Source organism: Dioscorea cayenensis, chromosome 10, assembly GCF_009730915.1.
Source record: "Dioscorea cayenensis subsp. rotundata cultivar TDr96_F1 chromosome 10, TDr96_F1_v2_PseudoChromosome.rev07_lg8_w22 25.fasta, whole genome shotgun sequence".
Lineage (NCBI taxonomy): Eukaryota > Viridiplantae > Streptophyta > Magnoliopsida > Dioscoreales > Dioscoreaceae > Dioscorea > Dioscorea cayenensis.
The window spans coordinates 3,004,600-3,028,301 of record NC_052480.1 but is presented as its reverse complement, the minus strand read 5'-3'; the positions used below and the strand labels follow the sequence as shown (position 1 = coordinate 3,028,301).

The window sequence follows — 23,702 nt, the reverse complement described above, 5'->3', positions numbered from 1 at the left end:
CTTTGGTGAAGAAAGGAAAATATTTCGGGAACTTTCTTGCAAGTAGATGAAGAGCCGAAGAAAGAAAAAAGATTGAACTAGTAATGATGGAGTTCTCTCATGATTATCCAAAGAAAAACCACTTTTTCTTATGGTTCTTTCTTTTCAGTTTTCATAGGCCAAAGTGGTTACATAATGGGCATGACAGTCATTTCTCACCATGTGTTGGTTGTCCACAACTCCCAAAGTAAGGGCATTATTGTCCAAAAAAAATCCCTAGCTTATTCGGTTTTTGTCCTTTTAACAGTTTAAAGGGTCTAAAACTAAGTAAAGGAAAAGTGAGAATTTTTTTGGGATACCGAAATTAGGGAGGCGGCCATGTGTGTATTACTAAAACTTTCAAGGTTTTTGGCAATTACTAGTAATAATAATAATCATCATCGTAATCATAAATGAATAGATATATAATATAATATAATATAATTAAAACCATGAAAGAGATGAGCTGATTGTTTGATTTTATGTAAAATTAAAAAAAAAAAAAGGACCGATAGGTCTTCATGTATTTAAAGCATCCCCTTTTAAATTCAACAATTTTTAATTTTAATTATAATTTTATTTTTTTATAAAAACTTTTTCTAGGGGTTTTGTATACTATCGCATCCTTAAAAGGTCATTAATTTTACGTATCCCTATAAAAATTAAAAATTAGCTACTCTTTATATCTTTGCTAAAAAAATTATAAAATGATGAAAAACCAAAATGATCATCATTTAGTGAAATTATAAATATCCTCCTGAAATTTCAGAAATTATATATAATATACAAATACTAATCTGAATCTTGGATAGGCTTTTATCTAAGTTATAGATCTATATAATTATAAAATATAAATAAAATAAAAAAGACAAAAAGAATCAAGCTGATGGCAATATTGAGCGCCACAAGGCGTGTCTTGATGCTCGTGGTTTCACTAAGGAGTATGACATTGGCTATGAGGAGACATTTGCTCCTGTGGCCAAGTTGACTACTATTATTCTTCTTTTTTACGCTATTGCGACTTCACGCCACTCGCCACTTCACGCTTAGATATCACCCTATGCCTTCTTAAATGGAGATCTTTACGAGGATCTTTACATAACTTCTCCTCCTGGTTTCTATCATCCTCCTCAACATGTTTGTCATCTTCGTCGGGTTATTTATGGACTCAAACAGACTCCTCACGCCTGTTTTGAGCATTTTCGTAGTGTCGTTCTTGCTCATGGTTTCACTGAGAGGTCTCATGATTTTGCCTTCTTCACGCGCCAGACTTGTGGTACCCTGTCCAGACAATTTTTTACCACAAGCCTTTTTTAATTTTTTCTGTGCATGCATTAGAGGTAAAATGGTCATTTAGCACTAATGGCATCCTTGCATGATAGCATAGAAGATTGTGTGTGAAAACCAGCCGAAAACCAGGGGTAAAACAGTCTTTTGGACTAATTTATTTCTTTTTTCCTATTATAAGGGCATTATGGTAATTTCCTTTTTTCCTTTTAAAAAAAATTCTCAAAGTTGAATGAGGATAAGAGAAGCAACGTGGCTTCTCTGTTTCTCATTTCCTTATCTTCTTCTTTGTTTTCACTTCTTCATTCGGCCGAACACTCATTTTTGAAAAAAAAAATTCGTCGAGCTTTTTCGGCGAATCAATGTTCCTATTCTCTTCCTCTCATTCTCCTGAGCTTGGTAAGGCTTCGATCCAAGGTTTTTCCTTCATATTTTCCTCGTATTTCATCATTTTTGAAATTTTTGAAACCCTAGAAATAAACCTTGGTTCGAGTTGTTTTTAGGCTTAAATCAAAGCCAGTGTCGTGGTTATTTATTTGTGTGTATGTTTGTAAAGAAATTTCGTGATTTGCAGCAGTACTGTAGCAAATATGAAGTTACTGTAGCACCGAAAAACCTTGGCCTTTTCTTGTATTTCTTTGGTCCAAATCGAAGCCCTTCTTACTTGGAATCCATTGGAACTAATTTTTACTTCGGTTTGAGGTCATTTGGGTCCAAAATGACGTCTTTCCCCTAAAACCCTAGAGTTACATGTTCGACATGTAGAGCAAATCCGAAGTTACTGTAGCACCAAAAAACCTTGGCCTTTTCCTGTATTGCTCTGGTCCAAATCGAAGCCCTTCTTACTTGGAATCCATTAGAACTAATTTTATTTCGATTTGAGGTCGTTTGGGGTCCAAAATAACTTCGTTTTCCTCTAAAACCCTAGAGTTATATGTTCGACATGTAACATTGCATTGGCATGCATTTTACCTTACATTCTTGTGTTCATTGGTTCTTAGATTCCCTGCTTGATTCTAGGTGGCGAGGAAGCTTCCAAGGGGAAAGAAACTGCCGATCAGTGAGCGCGTCTAGAGGCTAAATGACTGGTTCAGTGAGTGGTTTAATTGTTAATTGCATAGATTTAATAAGAGTATTATAATATCTCTTTACATGTTTTATATCATAAATTTGATGATAAATCATATTTCATTTGATATATATATATATATGGATATTTTGAGCATGGAGTTATTTGGCAAAGATGATTCTAGTATACTTATATATATATTTATTTCGAAAGAAACATGTCTACATGTAAATGTATTTTACATGCAAGTGAAATGTGGATTGATGTATATTTTCATATTTACACATCATATGCTTGATTCCTTGAGTTAGAATTGGAAAGAATTACATCGTGACATTTGGATTTTGATGGTGACATCGGACTTCAGTACGACACTGCAGTGTGGGGTTCCACGGTCCAGCCAATAAAAGGGGTCTTGTATGTGAGAAATCCGGGGTCAACACACGGGAATCTCAGTGGCCAACACCAAGGAAGGCAACATTTTGAATTTTAAAAATCTTAAAACACCTTGGTGGTCCCGTAGCTAGTCTCGGCCACGATTAGCTTGGGAATTGTTTAAGGCCAGCCTGCATTTTGAACAGTGCTCAATGTGTTGGAAAATGTTACTTACCTGTACTATTTATGAATCATTGTGTTATCTGTTAACTTGCTAAATACTTGGAACTACTTCTATATGTTATTATTATTGTGGTTACTATAATTTAAAACACTTTATTACTCTGTTATATCTATGCTGACACCACTCACTGGGTATAACTGTTACTCACTACTTTCTTTTCTTCTCTCTCAAACTGCGAGGTTGGACTAGGTTGTGCTAGGCAATCAGTAGAGTGACCTACTTTCCCCTTGTTTAGGTTAGTGTGCAGTGTGCATGTAAACTTTATGGATCCACTAGACTTGAGTATTGTGTACTGTTAATGTATTTATACTTTTTGGTTGTATTTGGAACCCTGGTTGGTCCTGTTGTGGACTTTGTATCTTCCTTTAATAAGTTGTGTTAGTAGGGTTATTTTGAGCCTTACGGTGACTAGGAGGTCGGACGCTGTAGGGTCTACTCCTTGTTGTCGTGGCGATTGCAACTTGCCCTACTAGGGTCGGGGCGTGACAAGACTCCTCGAGGCCTCACTATTTTTCTTCTTTATATTGATGATATGGTCATTTCTGGTGATGATGCTGATACTATTCTTTCTCTGAAACAGTGGTTACACACTGAGTTTCAGATGAAAGACCTTGGACCTTTTCATTACTTTTCTAGGTCTTGAGGTCGCTTATTCTCATCGAGGTTACTTGGTGTCTTAATAGAAGTACATTTATGATATTTTTCGATAAGCTGGCATTATTGATCTCCGCACTACCTCCACTCCTATTGAGTTGCTTCATCGTCTCTGCTCGTCTGACGGTGAGTTGTTAACTGATCCTACCCGCTATCGAGCACTTGTGGGTGCTTTTGTTTATTTAACCATCACTCGGCCCGATATTGCGTATGTTGTTCGTGTCTTTAGCCAGTTTGTTACTGCTCCCCGATCTACTAGCTCATTATGCTGCACTTCTACTGGTTCTTCGATACCTACGTGGCACTATCAAATCGATCACTTTTTTTTATGCCATATCCTCGGTTGAGTTGCACGCATATTGTGATGCTGATTGGGTAGGCGATGCTAATGATCGGAGATCTACTTCTACCTTTTCTTGGATATGAACTTATCCTTTGGAAAAGCAAGGAACAATCCACTGTTACCTTTTCTACTGTTGAGTCTGAGTATGGTGCTATATCGTCCATTGCTAAAGAAGTTCTTTTGTTGCATCACATTTTGATGGACTTTGGTGTCACCACATTTGCCCCACTTCTATCTATTGTGATAACCAGAGTACTATCAAAATTACTATAAATCCTGTGTTTTATGAGCGCACAAAGCATCTTAAGGTCTCCATTCACTTTGTTCGTCATCATTATCTTGCTGGCAGTATTCTTCTTCCGTATGTTGCCTTTACACAGCAGCTTGTTGATTTTTCACTAAGGCAAATACTGTCGCTCGATTTCAATTTATAGTTGACAAACTCTCAATTTATAACCCACAGTGAGTTTGAGGGGCCGCGTTAGAGTAATATACATTTATATATAACATATATGTATATATACCTTGTGTCTTCTTGTTCATACACATTCTTACATACTCATATATCTATTTATTGGGTTATTACCCTAATGAGAATCATGCTTCTTCTCTCACATTTCCTTACAAATTCTTTCAAATATTAAAATTAATATTTTTTATGAACCGTATTTCCAAGTTTGTAAATTATTTCTGCTCAATTTTAATAGGTTTTTTTTTTGCATGGAATCAATGCATTATACTACACGTATTAGATATTTGGCACATAACAAGTATATTGAGGTAAATAATTTTTTCAAATGAGTATAGTGGTCAATACTTCAATGTATTTGAATTCTAAAAGTATAGTAATGAAACTGCATAAAGCCATTTTATCAACAAAAATAGGTCTAATTGCCATACAGGCCCCTATAATTGTGTACTTTCTGCCTTTTTAATCATTCTAATATTTTTAAATACAACTAAGTCCTCATATTTGGTAGAGTTGGGTCGTTCTAGTCCACGGTAATATTTTTAGGTACAATTAAGTCCTTGCTATTTACACTTGCCCATCTACACCACGGACTAGAATGACCTAACTCGACTACATATGAGGACTTAATTGTGCCTAAAAATATTGCAAGGACTAAAAAGGCAGAAAGTACACAATTATAGGGACCTGTATAGCAATTAAACCTCAAAAATACAAATAAAAAAGGTATAGTATCCAAATTGTTCCCGCTACTTTTCTTTCTCTTCTCTTTTGGTCACTCTACTCAGATTTGCTCATGACTAGTCTCTCTACTTTTGAAAATGTGCCCTCTTAGGGAGAACTAGTCCCTCTACTTTTAAAATGGGACTAAGTGGAGGGACTAAATATGTTCATTTTCAAAAGAAGAGGAACTAGTTAGGAGTATTTCTCCCTAAGTGGCACATTTTTAAAAGTAGAGGGACTAATCGGGAATATTTCTAAGTAGAAGGACCAAAAGGGAAGAGAAAAAAAAAATAAAAAGGACCAATTAGGTTATTATACTAAAAAATTATAAATTTTCGCAAGTGTGTTAATAGTTTATATATCACAATACCCGACGTTCACTTAACAGCAATGGTGAGGAAATCAGTCAAAAAACCAAAGTAGAGGACTGACTTTCCCATTACAGTTACTCTAAAATGAGAAAAAGGAAGAATTGGTGTTTCTTTTGTTTTAACTTATTTTTTTATATATATTTTTTGGACTTCACTCATGTAAAGATTTTTTCAGTGAAAAAAAAGAAATAAAATTTTATATAAATATATTTTTATTTTATTTTTAAAAATGGAAACTAGAACTACTGAAGTTTACTTTTTAGTTTTTTCTTTCAGCTTTAGTCAAGGTTTACTTTCCATTATTTTTTCAACTTTGACCACTTCTTCCTAAGTGCACTTCAAGAGCTCACACTATGAGGCTGTATAATTGTCTATAAGTGAAATTACAGTGTAAGTGAAATTATTGTATTTTAATTTATATCATTGCTATTTAGTTTACAATAACTGGAAATACTGTATTACTTTTTATTTGTTTGGTTTGATATAAATTAGAAGATATAGTCACCATGTAAATGTAGAGGGTGAGATTACCCCATTATCCAGTACTATTATTAATTATTTAATACATTTCAAAAAAAAAATTACTAAAGTAATTAATTTAATTTAATTTAATTTAAGTTTTAAATTAATTAATTGATTTAATAAAGTATTTATTATATTTAAAAATAATAATGAGAACCTTAAATAACTAAGCTAAATAATAATTAGAAACTTAAATAATTAAGCACTACCGAAAAATAATTAATTTAACTACTATTAACACTAGTATAAGAAAAATAATTAATTAATTAATTTAATGCTAATTTAATTAAATTAAAAATATGTAATATTCCTTAATTTTATACTAAAAGAATTTTTTTATTAAAATTAAATACAAATTAGTATATTTTAAATAAAAGATTAAATTTAATAAAACATAAATAAGTGTAAGTTTAATTATGTTAATAATTGATTACTCTGTAAGTTTTTATTTTTTTTTAATGCATAATGCATATTGTGGAGAGTGAAAAATGGTGATTTTAACCCAAATATTTTGCTGTATTCTAACTTATAATAAAATTTGCTATAAATTGAAATACTGCAAAAGTACACAAAACTGCAAAAAATTTTACATATAAAACCAATTTCAGAGCAAAACAAACAGTTTTTTATATGTAAAACTAGTTACATTACAGCTATTTATAACTAATTATAGGTAACCAAACAACCCCTAAAACTTAAAATTCATATAAGTAAATTTTTATTTTTATATTTATTTAAATGATGTATAATTTTTTGTTTAGAATAAATTATGATGTATCGGATTACAATTTTGAACAAGTGGATCAGTATCACGTGTAATAAAAAAAATAAAAGTATCCACCTGTTTTTGGTGAACGAGATCTCATGCATAGCTTTATTTAGTACTTATTTCTATTATAAATAATAGTGTCCGTGAATATGGTTTGGTACGTGCAAGAGAAAAAATAATAATTAAATACTTAATGTCTACATTTAATATTCTTCTGATCTACACTTGTCAAAGTTCAAAATGTCAACAGCGGGTAGCCTGTCGTTTCTACTATATTTAATAATACATGGTTCTCACTTATTATATTTAATAATTGATTCTCTCATATTTGTATATTATTTTATTCGGAGTGGAACCCACAGCCATTCAAATTCTCATAAAGACAGAAAGACGGGACTTTTAATTTAAATGCACCTATTATAATTCAACACGTGAAAGTACGCACATGACTGCCATCCATGACCGATACAAGGATAGTCCACTCATTTTGAAGAAACAAACAACATAACCAGTGTAGAGGTGGGCAGGGGCCGGTTAACCGGGCCCGCCGGGTCCGGTTCACCGAAAACCGGACCCGGGAACCCCGTCTTCTGAGGGAGACCCAGCCAGGCCGGGTCCGGTTCGATTCGTGAATAAACCGGACCCAGCCCGGCTTATCACAGAACCCGCCGGGTCCGGGCCAGGGCCGTTTGACCCGGCGGGTTTTTTTAATAAATAACCAAAAAATTTGTCATAAATGGGGTTTGAACCTGGGGACCTCTCACTTTGGGAAAAATAAGCATTAACCAATTTAGCCTATAAATTTTTCTCATATAGTTTTAAAAACATAAATAAATATAAAGAAGTTACAAAAATATTTTTTTAAAAATTTAATCCCAAACAACAAAAAATTTAAAATAATTTATAATAACTTAAAAAATTTTAAGACATATCAAAATAATTTTAAAAAAGGATAAAAAGCTACATTTTTATTTATTTATCTATCAAATTAAATTATTAGCACATCTTTTTTTAAGTGCAACAAAATGTATATATCAAGTAGTATTGTTATTTTAAATTGAAGTTATCATTAACTTATTTATTTATTATAATTAGGGTTGACTCTAGATTTTACTTTGGTCTTTAACAATAAGGTTATTATTGTGCTTATCATATAGTCATTGAAAAAAAGTTACTAAATCAAAAATAATATGGTGTGAAACCATTATTCAAAAGATATTCTTTTTACTAATATATTTTTTTATAAATTGATTTACATAATTTAAAAAAATAATTTTTTTGTAATTTTATTTTTTTATTTCATAAATTGAAAACAAAATAATCTAATATATATGTGATAAATAAGAGTCTGCTTATTTAAGAGAATTTAAAAAGTGTGCATATGTAGAGATTTAGTGTTTATGAGCCAAAAAGACAATTAACAAAATAATTAATTCTTAAAAAAATATTTATGAAAATTTATTGTTTGATATTTTACTAATTGATTTGTATAATTTTTTTAATTTATTATATGGTTTCTTAATTTTTTTATAAATTAAATATGTAAAAAATATTTTTGATCCATATCCTACATCTATCTATATATAATTCTTTCCAATAAATATTAGAAAGAAATTGCAGTTTCAGTGGTTGGGTTTTTCTTATCCAGTTCAAGATCATGGGTTCAAATCCCATGACCAACAAATACTTATTATTAAAAAAACAAACAAATACTTAGTATTAAAAAAACAAAAACAAAATAATAACATTAACCGGGTTTGACCCGGCCCGCCGGGCCCAACCGGGTTTTGACCCGGCGGGTCAACCCGCCGGGTCACGGGTTGGGAAAACCCCAACTCGTAACCGGCCCGTCTACAGTACGGGCCGGTTACGGGTCAATGAATCGGCCCGCCGGGTCATTGAACCGCCGGGCCGGGCACGGGCCGGGCCGGTTTTCCGGACGGCCCGTGCCCACCTCTAAACCAGTGCATCAAGAGAGACAAAGATAGTACAACATGCATCCATTATTACATTAGTGGTAACTAATGGAGGCTAGTTTTGAGGCTTTGGCTGCAGGAATTTAGAGAACCATTTTGCAGAGTTTTTTGGTGTGCGTTCCAAGGAGTTATAGTCCACATAATTGAGCCCAAACCTCTCCGTATAACCTTTCTCCCATTCATAGTTGTCCATCAGAGACCATGCAAAGTATCCCTTCACATTTGCTCCCTCCCTGAAATCATAAAATTAACAAGTGTTTAGATTAACATGAACAATGAATAGTAGTTTAATTAAATTCTGTCTTTGTTTTCAATGAAGAAACTAAGAAGATATGTGAATACTTGGTTGATTACTACTGTTCTTAGCTCTGCCTGTTTTAATTTCTTGTGTTTTATTGAATGATGTTTCTGCAGAACTTGTTTAGTGTTGTTCTTGAATATATTTGTATTGATTAATTTCTTGTATTTCATCAAATGCAGATGATAATTAACAAGACAAGTCAGCAGACAAATATAGCTTCTTTGAATACTTGGTTTAGTGTGGTTCCTGAATCTATTGATGTTAAATTTCTTGTATTTTCTTAAAACAGAAGAAAACAGAGATAGATCAGCAGATGAACATTGTTTCAGTAGAACTTATTTATGTTTTAAAGTTTCTACTTTTTGCTTGAATGAAGAATATATAAGACATATATATACAGAAACAGATAAGCATCATTTCAAAGATGATTATTTAGTATTGTTTTCTTATATTTACTAAAACAGAATAACGAAACAAAGATAAATTTAGCTGAAAAAACATTGGCAATTACCTTATGGCATCACAAATTTCAGCTAGATGAACTGCAAGGTAGTTCTTTCTCATTTCATCAGCCAGAGCTTCCTCCTTCGGAATGCCAGACTTGTCAACATTGCTAATTCCTGTTACCATACAGGATTTTAATGTTAGACATACTAGAATACTAATTCTTATATTTTTCTATTATATTTGGTTAATGCTCTACCATTCTCAGTAATGTAGATTGCCGGGTTTTCATATCGCCTCTTTATATATAACAGTAGGTCTCTGAGTCCTCTTGGATATACATAAATCCAGCTTCCATTCTGCTTATTGAAAATTCATAACATAATGAATCTGTATATATATAAATATATATATATATATATATATATATATATTCTCTGCTTTTAATGATAAACACTACTTACCGATTCACCAATAGGAACCCCATCTTTGGCCTCTGCAGTAAACGTTAAAAATACTAGTTAGAAAAAATTAGCCAAATAAAACTCTTTCAGTTTTTGAAAGAACTTGCCTAATTGTTCGGCATATGATTCATTGATATGGAGGAAAGGAGGTGCTTGAGAATACGGTACTTCACGAGCATATCTCGCCGTATAGTAATTGATACCGATGAAATCATATGATCCTTTAATCATATCTGCTTCTTCTTTACTGAATGTAGGCAGTCTATCCCTCACTATAGCTTTCATGTTAAATGGATAATCTCCATGCAACAATGGATCCAAGTACCTTAACAAAATATCATCAATAATCATCAAACATAAAGTTCTTAATTTTTATTTATTGTATATACATACATACATACATATACATGAAGAACTAACCATGCAAGCATGAAATCCAAAGCTCGGGTTGCCGCCTCGACATGTTTGTGTGACTGGTCGTAAGGATGATACCACATACAAACCAAAGTGATCCCGACTTGTCCTCCTTGGGTTGTCTGGAACGAGAAATTCGTATTTATATTTACCAAATTAACTAATTGTGAGACTATTTATACTGTTACATTACCTGATACTTATCTTTGTAGAGTCGAGCAGCAGCTCCGTGAGCAAGCAGTAAATTATGTGTCACAATATAAGGCTCGATGATTGAGTTACCGACTGAGCAACCAAGGATCTGCGAGCACCGTCCGGGCGCGTGCCGTCCAAGACCGTATCCCATGCTACTGAAACTCCATGGCTCATTCAATGTGATCCAATGCTTAACTCTGTCTCCGAACTCTTTGAAACAAATTTCACAATAGTTCTTAAAATCAAACCTGATTAAAGCCTTTGATTAGTGATGTTTAACACTCTTTTTTTTTTTTGCAATCAATCATGAATTTTATAATATGATCTACATTATCTTTTTATTGAGAAAACCTCCATATTCATCCTCAAGAGCTTGAGGTACATCCCAATGGAACAGTGTGACATAAGGTGTGATGCCTGTTTAGTCATAAATTAAATGGATTAAATATATAATTAATTAAGGAATTAAGGCTTTAAAAAAAACAAAAAACAATAACAAAAATGTGAATCTGCAAACCATTTTTGATTAATTCATTGATGAGATTGTTGTAGTAGTTGATTCCTTCTTGATTAATGCCACCTATAAGTGATCCCTCTGATAAAAATTAACATAAATAAATTTTAAAAAATGATTTAAGTTGGGGAAATATGATTTTAGAGATTAAATCAAATACATACTTGGTAGTATCCTTGACCAAGAAATAGAGAATCTATAGGAATCTACGTTCATGTCCTTTAACAGCTTCACGTCTTCCTGTAAATAGTTAGAAGTTAAAAATTAAATAAAAAATTGGCAAAAATATAAATTTTGAAGATTAATTTTTGTAAGACCCTAAAATAAATAAATAAATATATATATATATATAATTTGTAAGTAGGAAATACTTTGTATCGATGATATGAATCCACAGCAATATTTCCATTGCTCCTGTCTTCAATTTTTTCTGTAAAATATTTAAAAAAATAATTAAACATGCTCATAATAAATTTAATAAATGTTGTTATAAATAGAAAGTTGTTTTTTTTTGGCATTTTATGTTGTATTGAATTATATTAATATTATATATATATATATATATATGGCACTGAAACTAGTTTAAAAAACTGGATTAACCCAGTAGAACACTTGTATTTATTCATTTATTTTCATTCATTTACTTATAGACTTATTTATATTTCTTTGATTCAAATCAACTTGAATTTTTTTAAGAAAAAAAAAGTTGTAAAATATAGGTTGACCTCTTATTATTTTTTTTAGTGGGCTTCGATTTAATATAGGTTTTAGACCAGTATATTAGATTACCTTTCTTTTGTGGGGGTTGCATATAATAAAAAATAGAAAATCAAACCCAGTGATTATTATACAAATATTTTTTTTTGTTAATTAATAAGTTCAATCTTATTTATTCTTATATTAACTGTAGCAATTTGATGATTTAGCGCAGGAATTGGAGCTCGATTGGAGCCCATCCTGCGCCAAATCAAAGTATTTTACTTCAAATATGGAGCATGGTTGGAGATATAAATATGTATATACCAGGGTGTTGTTGGGCGAATGTGTCCCAAATGCTTGGCCCTCTCCCTCCTTCATTCCAAGCTCCTTCTATCTGCAACAAAAACACGCACAAACATTTTTTTTAGTGCAAGATCAATAAAGAGAAAACCAAAAACATCCTCTTGACTAAAAACTCAAGCTTCATATCTATTGTCCATAACTCTTAAAAAATAAAAGTAAAAATCCATTACTACCATGCTTGTGTTTATGATGATTCTTTTCTCCCTTGTTTTAATATTTTAAAAAAAAATGGTTATTACTTGATTACTATGAACTCTTCAACAAAAATTTTTTCTTGTTTTTTTAAATACTTATATATCATGAGAAAATAACCTGATAAGCAGCAGTGGCAGCACCAAAAGCAAAGCCAGGAGGGAAGCTCTGCCTGCCAAAAGCCACAGCTGCATCAGTAGTGGTTTGAGGAGCACTAGTTTGGACTGGGATATTTCCTCCTCTCAAGCACACAATGTTGCCACCTCTTACCACTTGTTCTTCTTGAGTACTTGTTTTTGCTACTTGGTAGGGATGAGTGTTTATTAAAGGAAAAGGAAAGCAATGCTGGTTTTCCTGTGGCTAATAATGAAGTACTGGAACTAAATAGGGACAAAGTGGTGGGAGACATGGAAATTGGTTGAAAGATTGAGGCCATTGTTAATTTTTTTTCAAGTGACTTAAAGCAGGGTCTGTGGGTGGTCTTTTATAGGCGCAACATGTGTGAGGGAGCTTGTGGTCATTAATTATTGGAATTTAAGAACTTTTTTTATTTTTCCTTTTTAACTCCAACCCCAATGAAAGACATTAAACACCGTTAAATTAGAAATTAGTAGGTCAGGGATCAAATCCTTCGCTCACGGCATTTGTATTTATCCATGTAATAATAATAATAATAATAATAATAATAATAATAATAATAAATAGCAATAATTATATTGTGGGTCTAAACAAAACAGTTAATCTTATAAGCACTGCAAGTGATATTTGTTCGTGTCAATCTTTATCCACAACCGATAGATCAAGTGACTAATTTTGAGTCCCTATACTAGGAATGGCCATAGAATAAAATGAGGGTGGTGAGTTTTTTCTCACTTATTTTTTCATCTTAGATAGGGATTTCATGTTCTCGTCCTAATTAGGCAATTGAGAGGAAGAAAAAGCCTTATTCTTGGCTCGGTAAAAAGAATAATGTTATTTTTACCTAATAGATTTACCAAATAAGTTTCTCGAATGACGTGGATATCCAACTTGTTTTCCACATTATTATCCAAGTCATTATTTTTTTTTATATAAACTTCAAATTTAAACCTTAAAAATCCTTAAATTCTTAAATATATATATATATATATATATATAACTATATATAAAATCTGAAACCCAAATACTACAAAATCTATACCCTAAAAATCTAAAAACTTAAACCCTATATAATAAATACTAAACTCTAAGCCCTAAACCCTAAATCCTAAGCCGTAAACCCTAAATCCTAAATCATATGCCATAAACCCTAAACTGAAAATCACTCGATTTCGCTTAGAGAGGGGGTTTTTGGTTTATCATTTATAGGTTTATCTTTTACGATTAAATGTTTGAATTTAAGATTTAGATAATAAAGAGAAATTAATTTTTTTTAAAAAGAGATAAAGAAAGAATGACGTGGATGCGTACATACTGCCAACTCGACATCCACGCCATTCTGAAAACTTATTCTAAAAATTTATTCAAAGCTAAAATATCATTACTCCTGTAGAAATGTCCATTCGTCCTTTCTAATAAAAAAATGATATATAACTATGTTTTTACTTTTTTATTTTAACCTTAGATTATATATATATATATATGTGTGTGTGTGTGTGTGTCATTTATAAATATTCACAAATTCAAAAATCTACAAATGTCCATGATGTATCGTTGGATTAAAAATCCAATAACGGTACTCTTTTTCACAATATCCACAATGCAGTAATCACGTAATCAAAAATCTACAAATATCCATGATGAACCGCTGGATTAAAAATCTAATAATATTTTATCACAATATCCACAACGCAGAAGAAAATTTCTTTCAGCTTCTATATATTGTTATTTATTATTGTGTTTATAAATGCTACTCCATCTCCCAAGCTACGTCCCTAGAATCCATATTTGGGGATAGTCCCTTTAGAGCCGCTGGATCATTGTTGGATCAAACGGCTCCTCGCATTATCCCAAAAAAACCAAACTTAAATGAAAGTTTACCAAAACAAAAACTTGGCACCTAGGTCTCCACAAACGCCTCCACTAGCGCCTCCACCAACGTCTCCCGTCGTCTCCACCAACGCCTCCACCAGCGCCTCCATCAACGCCTCTCATCGTCTCCACAAAACGTCTCCACAGCATCCACTGTCTCCGCCTCCTCGTCGTCTCCACCTCCACCAATGCTTTCTCCGGTGTCAAGATTTAGATCCATCTCTCTATAGATCAACCGATTTCTTTTGTTGTTCTTCTTTCTCTAAGTAATTATTTTTCTGACTGATTTGGGTGAAATGTTAGTAATTTTGAGATGGAATAATATTTCATTTGATTCGGTGTTGACGAAATATTTATCCTGAAAAATCAGAATGTTATTAGATGGAGATTGTTGGAGTAAAATTTTCAGGAGGTTACCCAACTTTGACTTCTTTTCAATTCGGTATCCCAACTTTAATTTGAATAAAAAGGATACCTAAGTATGATGTGATTTCACCCCAGGGTAACCCACAATTTGGGGCCATGTACTACCGATGTGGAGGCCGAAAATATCCCAATCAGCGGCATGGGTTTATAAAATAATAGCCACGTGTGCGTTTGTTTTTCCAAGTCGCACCAACTTATACAACCGGGAGCTTGCCGTGTCGCAAGATCGATGTCCACCTCGGCAAGGTCACGGGTGAAAAGAAGAAGGCCACGCGTCGATAGAAACCCCTTCACGGTGCCGCCATCTTCTTCCTCGGGCATTGGCACCGGATAGAGTCGAGGTGTGGAATTGTCAAAGGAGGAGAAAGACCGCTGACAAGGAAGAACGGCGACTTGGCTAGTGTCTATTCTCCGTGGAGAGAGTGAGATGTTGGTGTCAAATATGGAAAAATCCTTTGCGGTCAATGACAAGGATTGCATCAAGAAGAGAGTCAAGGATCATTGTTGGGATCAATGGTCCTGTTTTGTTTTCTATTCATTTATTTTTCTTATTTTCTTTGGGTTGATTTATTTGAGAATCATCTCCAACTACAAGGTTGTTTCAATTGTATCATCGTCTGTTGTTTCGGCTTCTCCTAACAACTCTCAATTGAAATTGAATGGGTTAATGACTTATTAGATGCAAACATAAATGTGTTTGAGTTTCTGAAAATTTTACGGTTCTTGTTTTGGTTAATTTGTAAAAATTTAATTTGGTTCTAATCTTCAAGGGACAATGCACTAATTAATTTAAAGGAAAAATGCTTCCTCAAGCTTCATCCTTGCAAACCTATAGCAATTAACTTAATGGTTATAATTTCCATTGAAAATGCGAATCGCAGATTTGTAACAAATCAGCAAATTTGGTTCCAACTCGCAACAAATCAGAACTGGTTGTAATTTAGAATCAGCAGATTTGCAACAAATCTAAATATGGTTGCAAATCTGCAGATTTGCGACGAAATTTGCTCGATTTTCAACAAATCGTTTCTCTTGCATCCGTAAATCTTTAGAAACCTACAAATCTATATAATTTCATCGAGTTGCGCCCTCACAGTATGTATACAATTAATTAAACAACAATTTAAGGTGCAAACCTATAATTGTATATCAAGTCTCTGCTCAGTATGCAAATCTATAGAAACCTCGCAAATCCATATAATTTCATTAGTCGCATCTTTGTAAAACCTATCACGATTAATTAAACAATTAATTTAATGGTAATAATTTACATTGGAAGAAATATAATTGTATATTAGGTCTCTTGCATTTGCAAATCTATACAAACCCCGCATTCATAGTTTAATTAAAATTAAAAATAACAATCCCAAAAAGCATCCATGACATCATTATATTTAAACGAAAATTTACATGGTAGTATATTAAAAAGAAAAGGCTCTGTAGGATAGTGCTTACAAAATTTCTACATGTTAACATTGAAATTCAGCTTTACTTACAAAAATCAAAAAACAAAAATGGAATTCTCTACACATCTATGTATCTCAAGGAGCTTTTTGTAAGGATTAGATACACCACCCATGGGTCCAACTCCGTGGTATCCATATTTTCCTTTTTTTGTCAGCACCTCCAGTTGTGTTGCAATCTTTAACATCCTTTTGTTTCACTTGAGACCTTACCACAGGAATAATTGAAGTACCAGTTGCTATTTTGGTTGTAGGATTTGTCCATGACTGAGACATCTACACATATTTAGAAGTTTTTGTAAGTAAATAACCTCAAGATGAGTTCATAATAACTCCAAAGTACATATGTTAAAAGCACTGACCTTTTGTATCGACCCTCCACACCTTTGTTTTTAATTGTCGCAGCATTCTTATAATTTTTTCCCTATTTTTGTGACACCTTTTCCACATAGATTCTAGCCTACTCATTTGAGTTTCCTTAGCAAGTGAGCCCATATGTAATCTTTTCCACTTGAACATCGTCCACCCATGTCTCACATATTAAATTAAAAACATATGAACATAAGAATAAACGAACCAAATAACCAATAAATACACTAAGTAATTCGCATGCACTAACTTTGTGATCTAGCATCTTGAGATGATTGGTTGGTATTTTCCTAGCCCCATGTGTAGTTTGAATAGGTAATCAGAAGAACTGCAATTATTGGGAAACCAAATAACATGGACAGTTATCAAACTCAGCTTCATATGACACATTATAAAAAATTGAAATCAGCACAACATACTTGATAGATAAAAAATTAAACATTAAAATGAAGAGAAGATACCCTCGAAAATTTTTGTTCCTGATGATCAATAGGTTCTGCTGGCTTTGGCCCCTTCATGCACACTCTGATATACTCTATGTTTCAGTAGAGATAAGTATATAATTAACTCAATCTAGAAATGTTCAGAAATATCACTAAAATCACAAGTGTACTCGATTACTCCATGAAAATCTCTTATTGTGTCCTGCTTTTACTACAAATGCGCACTCTCATCGTACTCCTTCTAGATACCTTCTCTGAGAAGCCACTAGCCTCATCAAATCTTTTCTTCTAAGCATAGCTTTTCTACCTTCCTCCTGTTCACCGGGTTGGGGAGGGATGATGGACCTTCATCACTCTTTTGGCCATGAGTCTCTCACCATGTAGGGTTTATATCGCTCTATAAATTGCCATGAAAGTGCTTACACTGTAACATGGTCAATGTAATCCTCCGTTTTTCTCTCTGCTATAATATAGGACCCGATATTGCATGACTACAAGGTATGCCACTGTCGCCATTTTCTACAAGAACACTTGCATTCTGTCTTTATCCACTGAAAATTGCCCATCGTGGCCTAATACTTGGTACTTATCCCCACCCGCACCATGTAATCGTTGTATAACCAACTAATTGTTTGGCCTCTCAAGTTTCTTCATTATTTTAGGGCATGGGTAGTTTTCACCTTTTTGCGATTGCATCTCTTTCTTGGATCCTCTTCATTAACCTGCGTAGTTCTAAACATTTTCATCATCATTGCGACAATGCTCTTTAGTCCCAGCTCGAGGATGCTGCTGTTAAAACCTCATATAAAATTGTTCAAGAATGCTCACATTTAAATTTATGTTTTAAAAATGTGACCCACTCCAATGCCTAGGTTCAATTTTAATGTACTCAAATCCACCCAATGGACATCTCTTTTTAGACCCTTCCATTGCTCTCTCAAAGGCTGACAGTTGCAGGTTGCAGTAGCGCTGTGACCAAAGTTGAGACATGTCCATTGTAGCTGCTCTACAACACCGCTCATGTTCTAGGAATTCCGCACTTTCATCTCGAACTCGTGGCTTCGGGTCTTTTCACCACTGGTGAGGCCCAAAGGTAGAATGGACAAACTTTTACAGTATGCTCCTTGCATTTTTGCTTGGTGTTAGGCCTAAAGTTCATAACATATCTATTTTTTATTCCATAATTTTTGAGCATGCCCGCTTGAAACCGTTTAAAGTCCCTAAATTTTCATCCCACTATGAAGCGAGGGTTCTTCATGTCTACTTCATCATTAAACCCAGGATACCTAGGCTTATTTTTGGACCAATGACTTTCATCCGGTTGAAGAACAAGAGTGGAGTTCATCCGAAACACAACACTGCAGACTCCCCACTCGAACTCATCTTCCACATGTGCATCATCACCACCACATCAGTATATGTTGCAGTACTCCTTTCCAACATTGATAGCTTTCTTCTTCCTCTGCCTCATCACCCAAGCTATAATCCCGAATCATCGAGATCATCCTCTTCAGCTACATTTTTCTTCTTTTCAAAGCCACTGCTACATAATTTTGTTCCATATCTCATTTCATCCACAGCTTCCTTCATCATGTTTCCTTCAAATAGTGGAACTCCACTAGCTTGACTCTACATGTTTCACACCATTGAAAGTCTAACACAACGCAAATCTCCTATTAGATCCCACAGACAGAGCCATTGTTAGGGGCATCATTATCAGTCCTCACCTTTTATAACCTCCAGATCACCTCCTTTCATCTAACCACCATAGAGAAGATCCTTCTACATCCATCAATTCTCAATGCTTTGGCCATGCTTACTAGCTCTATTTTTGAAATTTGGTCAGCACAACAGTAGTCTATGTAACCAGCAAAACCTTCTATTTCATCGACCATGTAATGTAGCCTTACAAGGAATAATTCAGCGATCCGCACCGAAAAAGACAGATTTAAATTTGATAGAAACATATACAATGCAACAAACATATATAAAGAGATCATAGTGGACATAATTAAAAAACAGAGACCTAAAATTTTAAAAACAAAAACAACACAAGAAACAAAGATACCAAATAGGGGATTGATAGGGAAGAACAAAACAATCAAAAATACATTATCTCAATCTCATCAAGCAGTATAAAGGTCAAAAACACAAGTCGAAGACAAAAACACAAAGATTTAAATTTGATAGAGATATATACAATGCATCAAACATATATAAAGGAAATATGGACATAATTGAAAACAATGACCTAAATTTTCTTAAAAACAAAACAACATAAGAAACAAAAAGATACTAGATAGGGATTGATAGGAAGAACAAACAATCAAAACAATATCTCAATCTCACTGCAAGTAATAAAGGTTAAAAACACAAGTCAGAAAGCAAACACAGATTTTAATTTGATAGACATATACAACACAACAAACATATAAAAAGAAGATTAGGACATAATTGAAAAACGGAGACCTAAAATTCTTTAAATAAATAAAAATACACAAGAAACAAAAGCATATCAAATAGGGATTGATAAGACGTAACGAAAACATTAAAAACATGATCTCAATCTCATCAAACAAAATAAAGGTAGTGGAAGATCTAAAATTTCACAAGTAAGAAAACAAACGCAAAGATTTAAATTTGATAGCAACATATACAATGCAAGTAAACATATATAAAAAGGTATGGACATGATTACAGAGACCTAAATTCTTAAAAACAAAAACAACACAAGAAACAAAGATACCAAATAGGGATTGATAGGAAGAACATACAATCAAAAAAACATTATCTCAATCTCATCAAGCAGAATAAAGGTCAAAAAACACAAGTCAAAAGACAAACTCAAAAATTTAAATTTGATAGAGATATATACAATGCAGCAAACATATATAAACAAAATATGGACATAATTGAAAAAAACAGTGACCTAAATTTCTTAAAATCAAAAACAACACAAGAAACAAAGATATTGATAGGAAGAACAAACAATCAAAAACATTATCTCAATGTCATCAGCAAAACATATATAACGAAGGTTAGGACATACTTGAAAAACCAGACTCTAAAATTTTTAAAAAGATATCAAATTGGGATTGATAGGAAGAACAAACATTAAAATGATCTCAGTCTCATCAAAAGTAATAAAGGTAGTTGAAGATCTAAAATTTCACAAGTCAGAAAACAAACACAAAGATATCAAATGAAAAACAGAGACCTAAAATTTTATAAAAAAAATAAATAAATAAATAAAGATATCAAATGGGGATTAATGAGGAGGAACAAACATTCAAAAAGCACCATCTCAATCTCATAAAGGTATTAAAGGTAGGTAGAAGATCTCAAATTTCTAAAAAGAAGAGAAACAAGATCATATTTCAAGACAAAGCAAACCCTCAATTTGAAAACCCAAAGAAAACATAGAAAAATCAAAACTTTCCATAATTGAAAAGAAACAAATCACAAATTGTTACCTCCACTCCATCCTAAAACATTAGAAACCCTCACAGTACCCTAACAACCACTTCATCCTTAGTTAAAACTTCACAACCTTTTTCTTTTCCAAACAAAGCTTACCTCATTCTACAACTCAAATTTCACAAGCTTTCTTTTTCAGCACTAAAGTTTCGACAAACACTACACAAATGACGTATAACTGCCGGGTCGGAGACACTTACAATAAGTCGGTGGTTGCTTTCCGGACCGTTGTCGCATTCTCCCGCTCGACGGCTTCATCTTCACCGGTGAGCTCTACTTTGTTTAATCTCGATGGCGATCTTTCAACCCTAGCTACTTATCCCTGCTTTTCGTCTCGGGCCAGAATGATGGAATCTATGTCGTGACGCTCGAGGAAGAAGATGGCGCACTCGTGAAGGGGTTTCTAACCGACACGTGGCCTTCTTCTTTTTCACCCGCTGATCTCACCGAGGTGGACATCGACGTCGACCGCAAGCCCGCGTTGTATAAGTTGGTCCGACTTGGAAAAACAAAGACATCGTGGTATTATTTTGAGTAAAACCCATGCTCACCGATCGATATTTTTGGCCTCCACATCGCGACATGCGCCCGACAATTTGTGGGTTGCGCCTAATGAAATTACATCATACTTAGGTATCCTTTTTATTCAAAATTAAAGTTGACACTGCAATGGAAAAGAAGTCAGTTGGGTAACCTCCTCAAAAATTTTACTTTCGAGATTGTTGCTATCATCGATCCAACGCCTTCTAAGGGCATCACTAGATATGAATTCGGGAGGACGCCCTTAGAAGACCTAACCCCATATATATATATATATATATATAATTTTATTTGAGGAGAAGAAAAGTACTCCTGAGTCCCTTTCCCTACAACAGGGAGACGGACGGGATTCCTCTCCCCGTACAGAACTCAATCACCGGCCTATGTGGCTATACCAAGCTATGTTCTACAGCTTTTTATTTAAATATAAAAAAGGCGTTTTCTTCATGAAAAATTTATAGATAAATAATGGTGTATGACTATTTACTTATTTTAGTATTTTTAGTGTTAGTTGTGACAATTATTTTATTTTTATTTTTATTAGAGAGTTGGCACATGCATGAGATCGCTTTATAGTTGGGTGTGAATTAATTAATGAGATTCCATGTTGAACATTTAATGCGGATAACTATGATCATGAGGGGGAAATGAAATCTGCCCACGGGACAATAATATTAGTTTTTAAAAATATATTTACCTTTGCAAATTCCATCCTATTTTACAACATTGCCCCTGGTGGGCTCTTTTTCTTTACCCGATCTTTAATGAGGATTAACCGTTAAAAATTATAGATCCTAAATTAAATTTTTAATTATTTTTTTATAATTTAGATGATTATAGGTTCATGACTTTTATTAGGGACAAGCCCCTAATATTAATTACCCAAAACAATATCGTGGGAACCCCCAATTAAAAAACAAGTGTGAGTGAATAATGACCGAGCAAACATAAAATTAATTTTTTTCTAATTAATTTCAAAGAGCACATGAGTATATAATCATGAGCGAGAATACAAAAGTATTAAGAGAACTAATTTTAATCATGCTCTTCAAACTTTTCTTTTGCATGACTTCAGTGACGCTCTCATCTTTTTGCTTAAAAAGTATTTTTGGAAGACTTTTTAATTAGCTCAATAGTCGTGACCTTCTTTGATTTTTCTTATGTGTGTCTATATATTGATTACATCGCATAACTCCCTCGTTGCGACCACTCTACATTTATGAGTCTACTACTTGGTTATCTTTGTTTCTTTAATTCGTCAAGACTCGATGTTTTTGTACCTGTGAAATCTTAGTGCATTCGACTTGTGAAGCTCCTTAAGTCTTTGACTTTTCTTTTAGTGTCCTCAAGCACTTGAAAGTTCGTTCCGCTCATTTAGTATGAGATATTTAGGTCTTCGACTCTTCAATGTTTTTAGTCTTGACCATTAAAACCCTTCAAGCCATGGCCTTTAACATAATAAGGTCATTAATTTGACAATTCTGACTTGCTTTTAAAATGATCTCAAGCTGTACTTATGAACTTGATTTCTGTTAACCAAGTCACCAAATGAGCTCTCCAATTCATTCTTGCAAATGAGAGCTCACAATGGATTTTAAGAAAATTTTTGTTAGCACTATTTTGACTCAATGAGTGTCAGGAGCGCAAAGCGAGCTTAAAAAGAAATTTTCATAAAATTTTTTATTTACTTTCCATTTCACTCCAATAAGTGTCAAAAGACCTCAAAGTGAGTGGAGAGATTTTTTTATAAAAATTTTTATTTACTCTTCTCTTCACAATAATGAGTATCAAGCGACATCAAAAGTCGAATTCAAAAGAGATTTTTATAATTTTTATTTACTTTTCCTTTTCACTCCAAATCGAAGTGTCAAAAGACCGAGTTTCAAAGAATTTTATAAATTTTGTCTCTATCCCCAAGAGTAATGTCAAGACCTCAGGTAGTGCGAAAAATTTTATAAATTTTCTCTCACCCCACGAGTAGTCAAGACTCAAGGTGGGTTTTGAAATTTTATAAATTTTCCCTCCACCCCTAAGAGTGTCAAGCACTCTCAAGATAAGTTTTAAGGAAATACCATAAAATTTTCTAAGAGGAGGTCCTGCAAAATTACGTAAATATCCCCACACATCAAGTTATTATTTTCTCCCGATTTCATATTAGAGCATCCATATTATTTTTCACATCAACTCGATCTTCCACCGAAAAGTTTAAGATTTATTCAACCAAACCCCTTAAAAGCTTCACTTTTCCATACTTTCCTGCAATCAAATCCTTCAATTTCTTCATTTTCACATCTTTGACCACTTTTGCTAATAACCGACTTTTCAAATTCTCCCACAATTTTTGCAACTAAACCCCTAGATTTCTCCCTTTCACATTTTCCACTCAAACTTTGCAAATGCCTCACTATTTCTTCCTAGGGATTTTTATAAATTGGTGTAAGAACCTTATTTCCCATTTTTAGAAATTTTGCATATGAGTCCTCGAATTTTTCTATTTTTTAGCATTTTGCCACGTAATCTTCACCGATAAATTTCTTGAAATTTTTACACGCCTCCACATTTTCATAA

General features: G+C 33.3%; 1 protein-coding gene across 1 annotated transcript; it reads right to left on the bottom strand.

Annotated features, from left to right (window-relative positions):
* Window positions 1–7,221: 7,221 nt before the first annotated feature.
* On the bottom strand, window positions 7,222–12,668 carry LOC120270580 (furostanol glycoside 26-O-beta-glucosidase-like). The gene is made up of 13 exons (XM_039277634.1): window positions 12,527–12,668; window positions 12,176–12,245; window positions 11,317–11,392; window positions 11,156–11,233; window positions 10,968–11,055; window positions 10,637–10,886; window positions 10,450–10,565; window positions 10,137–10,354; window positions 10,030–10,061; window positions 9,825–9,924; window positions 9,633–9,741; window positions 8,807–9,053; window positions 7,222–7,353 (listed from the first exon to the last, which is right to left on the bottom strand). The coding sequence occupies exons 2-12, from the start codon at window positions 12,227–12,229 to the stop codon at window positions 8,876–8,878; spliced, it is 1,299 nt and encodes a 432-aa protein (XP_039133568.1). The 5' UTR covers window positions 12,230–12,245; window positions 12,527–12,668; the 3' UTR covers window positions 7,222–7,353; window positions 8,807–8,875.
* Between the last annotated feature and the right edge of the window lie 11,034 nt (window positions 12,669–23,702).